Below are 4,503 nucleotides of genomic sequence, written 5' to 3'. Positions count from 1 at the left end.
AAACACACACACAACGGATTACGATGGTCCCTTCCACTGGCTTGATTGATGTTTGCTTTCAGTGTCGTAAGAGTAGCACCATGTCTCATCACCAGTAATGCCCTTGGAAAAAAGTCTGGGTCCCTTGGGAGCTGTTCTTTTAAAGCACCATGATCTTTTTCCTGGTCAGTCAGAACCCGAGGCACAAATTTCCCAGTGACCCTTCTCATTTTTCCTAAGTCTTCCATTAGAATTCCCAAAACAGAGCTCCAAGATAGTCCAGATAATTTCCCCATCTCTTCAATGGTCCGTCACCAGTCTTCAAGCACAAGGGCAAGAATTTTGATGACATTTTCGTCTGTTTGGGAAGTTGATGGATGTTCATAAAGAGGTTTGTCATCAATCAACTCTTCACCTTTTTTTTGAAACAAGAAAACCGCTTGTGCATTTGTGCTGTGTTCAACATCACAACAGTTTCTGCGGCATTTTTCTTGAGCGGGAAACAAAATTTCACGGCCACACGCTATTCACTGAAATTAGCCATCACACACACACACAAATGAGGTTCGAGCAAAGCTGCTTTTATAAAATAAAAATTCACTGGAACCAAAGAGAAAGTTCCCAAGTGACGCCACCAGTTATGCTAACTCAGAGCAAGTTGCTTAATGCTTGCCTGGCAGGGGAAAGTGCATACTAAAACAGGGCTGCTCAGCAGAGATTTTTTCCGTTTTTGTGGGCGGGGGCTACCCCCTCATATACCCAGAAGAAATAAGAAACAGACCACAACCAGACATCTGTGCTTGAATGTTCATCTCTGTACAGTTGACAATCAGGAAGAATTGGAAAGAGCCTAAATTTCCATCAATAGATGAAGGGATTAAAAACTCCAGTGTATAATACACGATGGAATACTATGCATCCCTAAACTACAGTGATGAAAAGATGAGGAACAGAAGTTGTGCGCTGAGAGCGTTGGAGCCAAGCCGGGCTGTTCAGGATGATCACGGACGTGCAGCTCGCCATCTTCGCCAACATGCTGGGCGTGTCGCTCTTCTTGCTTGTCGTTCTCTATCACTACGTGGCCATCAACAATCCCAAGAAGCAGGACTGAGAGTGACACTTTCTCAGCCCCAGGGTTCCAGGACCTAGTCTGAGGCAAAATGGAGGGTATGAGGGCCCACCCTCACCCTTCGCTTCATCCCTTCTATCCATCACAACATACAAAGCAACTAGAGTTTTCCAAACAACTTTTATTTCCTCAAAGTCTTCCTTAACCCTATGGAACAAGAAACTGCCACTGAATAGGGCCCACTATAGGGGCTGCTGGCTTTTGTTACCCCCAATATAAAAAGATATATATGTCACCTATAAAATTTACTCAAAAGAGATGGTCTATATAAATGTATTAAGAGATCTGATGGCATAATGATTATGCATTGGACTGCTAAATGAAAGGTCAGTAGTTTGAAACTTTAGTAGAAAGACAGAGCTTTCTACTCCCATAATGAGGCACAGCCTCAGAAACTCACAGGGGCAGTTCTACCCTGTCCTATATGGTTGCTAAGAGTCAGAATTGACTTGAGGGTAGCGAGTATATTTATATGTAAAATTTTAAATTATAAATTATATTTTCCCAATGAAAATACAATAGAGAGCATCTGCTTAGGTTAAGCAAAAATCACTTGCATATGACACCAAAAGTTAAATCCATAAAATTAAAAAAAGTATTACATTGAGCTCCATCAAAATTCGAAGCGCATCAAAAGATTTTGCTAAAATAATGACATGCTAAGCCATAGATTGAACGTAAGATTTACAAGTCACACATCTAAAACCAAATTTGTAAACCAAATACATAAAGAATTCTTAAAAACTCATAGGAAACAAATCATCCAAGAAAAATAAACAAATAACTTAGACATTTCACCGCAGAAGATATAGTTTGGCCCCAACTTATGATGTTTTAGAGTTAGGATGAACCACACTCACAGCTACTTGAGTTTCCCATTTTTCTTCATAAAGCTAATGATAAATATGAGTTATTGTTGACGATAAATACAGATAATAATAGCCTTCAGAATAGACTACAATGCAATCTAAAGAAAGCAAAAATCCTCACAACTGGATCAATAAGCAACTTCTTTATAAATGGAGGAACAAAATAGAAATTTTCAAGGATTCCATCTACTTAGATCCATAATCAATAGTCGTGGCATTCTCAATGCCATCCAGTTGATTTGGCCTAATAGGAAGAGAAAAACTACCCCTGTGGATTTCCAAGTGTGTCAAGTCACAGGGTTTACAGCATCTTCAGAGGAGCAGAACACTTCATCTTTCGTTGGCAGAGTGGCTGGAGAGCTCAAACTTCTGACCTGGCAGTTAGCAGCCCTCTATGTCAAGAGAACGCCAAAGGATGCATTGCACTGCATTAAGCAAATCTGCACAAAACCTCTCTAAAGTGTTAAAGAGTAAAGTTGTCACTTGGTGGACTAAGGTGCAAATCATGGTATTTGTCCATCACCTCACATGCATGTGCGAGCTGGACAGTGACTAAGGACAACCAAAGAAGAGCGGATGGCGCTAGTGGAAAATAAGCAAATCTGTGTGGGAAAAGAACTGCCGGAATGCTCCTTAGGAGTGAAGCCGGTGAGATCTCATCGCATGTGCTTTAGACATGCTATCAAATAAACATCATGAGGAAGGTCAGCAAAAAAGAGGAAGCCTTTCAGGAGACAGATTTACACAGTAGCTGCCAACATTGGGCTCAAGCATAACAATTGGGAGGGCCAAGCAATATTTCACTCTTTAGTGTACATAAGGCCCCTGAGTCAGAGCAGACTTCAAGGCATCAAACAATATACAATGCCATAGTATGTAATGTGCTGCTGTCAATCATAGCTGTCAGTTTATATGTAATGTTTCCAACCCTCACAGACAAATAAAAGATTAGCTTTATAAAGATACTGATAATAAGAGGCAATAAATCATGAAGCCGAAAAATGGGGGGGGGGATTCAACTTACGTCAAAATGGACTTACAATGGAGTCATAGTAATAGACCCCTCTCATAAATTTCAGATGGTGAAACCTGTGAGAGTCAGAAACAGTGATAAAGCACCTTCCCAAACTAAGGCTCTTATGTGACTAACACATCTAGCTAAGACAAGGTCTAGCTCAATCCCTCCTTGTGCTAAGTGACTCACTCTTGTACTTTTCTGTCCTACAGTGCAACCCGCTTCTTCTGTAAAAAATTACCACTGCACTTTTGACCCAAATATGAGCAATTCTACATAGAAAGGCAGGCTTCCTCGCCTTGCTAACATAGGTGTTAAAAAAAGAACCAGTTAGGGCTAAGCTTCAGAGAAATGTTCTTTGAATTCAAATAAACTAATGTTAAGTCGAGAGTCAAGCTTATGGTGTTTCTGTATCAAAAGGCTTTTTTTCTTCCCTTAAGCATCAGAATACTTAGAATTTTCACTTGTGATAATTTTATTCTTTCAACAAATGCTTTGGTTTCATATTTTAGCAGAGTCCCCCAGTATAATGCAGATCTAAAGCGATCATTGTGCCCTTGACAATTTTTCAGGCACCATTGTAGCTCAGCTGACCTCAGAAGCTGATCTCATGTGCCAAGTAACCAAATAAATTCAGTGGTTGGCCAAGTCTCAGCAAACACCCCCCTATACTCCACTTCCCCCAACTTTTTTTCCTAAATTCCCTTACCATACTTTGTATTTTTCCATAACCTTGTGTAGCCTAAGCCCATGGGGGACTGAATCCCCCTTAATACTTAGGTGGTTAGTTAGCTCCTAACTCTGCAAACATCAATCAATGGTAAACTTTTTCTCTGCTCCATTCTACATCTTTATAAACCTTTGTAAATGAACAACTTTCGGGGCACTTGGTCAAGAGCTTCTTGACTCAGTGTTTCCCCATGTTGCAAAAGGTTCTTTGGGCAGAATAAACTCTTTGTTGTTCATTTTAAACAGATTTGTGGTTGTTTCACTATGACAATCAAGACTGCCTGATTTGGCGGGGAGCGGGGGTCTCACAAGTTTTCCACCTTTGACAGGGTGCAGTCTGACCACTTTCCGATTGCTCATTGAATGAAAACTATTTGAATTTTCCTTCACTAATAGGTTTTTGCCTAACCCAGGTTCTGAATTCTACCGGGTTTACTGTCTATGGATGGCTAATAAACACATGGAAAGATGCTCGACATCATTAGGGAAATGCAAATTAAAACCACAATTAGATATTACCACATATCTTTTAAGGAGTCCTGGTGGCACCATGGATAAAGCGATTGACTACTAACCAAAAGATGGTTGGTTGGAACCCATCAGCCACTCTGCAGCAAAAAATGAGGGATTCTCTTTCTGTAAAGATGGGCAGCCTTAAAAATCCTTACGGGGCATTCCACTGTGCTCCATGGTGGCTCCTAGTCAGAATGGACTTGATAGCACACAGCACTGCCATACACTTATTAGATAGACCAGACAAAGTATGGGGAAATCTGTGGGAG

The 4,503-nt window shown here is 40.6% G+C and overlaps 1 protein-coding gene across 1 annotated transcript; it reads left to right on the top strand.

The window, feature by feature from the left end:
* The first annotated feature begins 976 nt into the window (after positions 1–976).
* On the top strand, positions 977–1,091 carry LOC142434654 (dolichyl-diphosphooligosaccharide--protein glycosyltransferase subunit 4-like). Its single transcript, XM_075539339.1, has one exon. It carries the CDS (start codon positions 977–979, stop codon positions 1,088–1,090), a length of 114 nt encoding a protein of 37 aa, XP_075395454.1. The 3' UTR covers position 1,091.
* The last annotated feature ends 3,412 nt before the right edge of the window (positions 1,092–4,503 follow it).

The sequence above is a fragment of the Tenrec ecaudatus genome, chromosome X (genome assembly GCF_050624435.1).
Source record: "Tenrec ecaudatus isolate mTenEca1 chromosome X, mTenEca1.hap1, whole genome shotgun sequence".
Taxonomy (NCBI): Eukaryota; Metazoa; Chordata; class Mammalia; order Afrosoricida; family Tenrecidae; genus Tenrec; species Tenrec ecaudatus.
The sequence above is the reverse complement of the archived record's forward strand: the minus strand, read 5'-3'. Positions and strand labels throughout refer to the sequence as shown.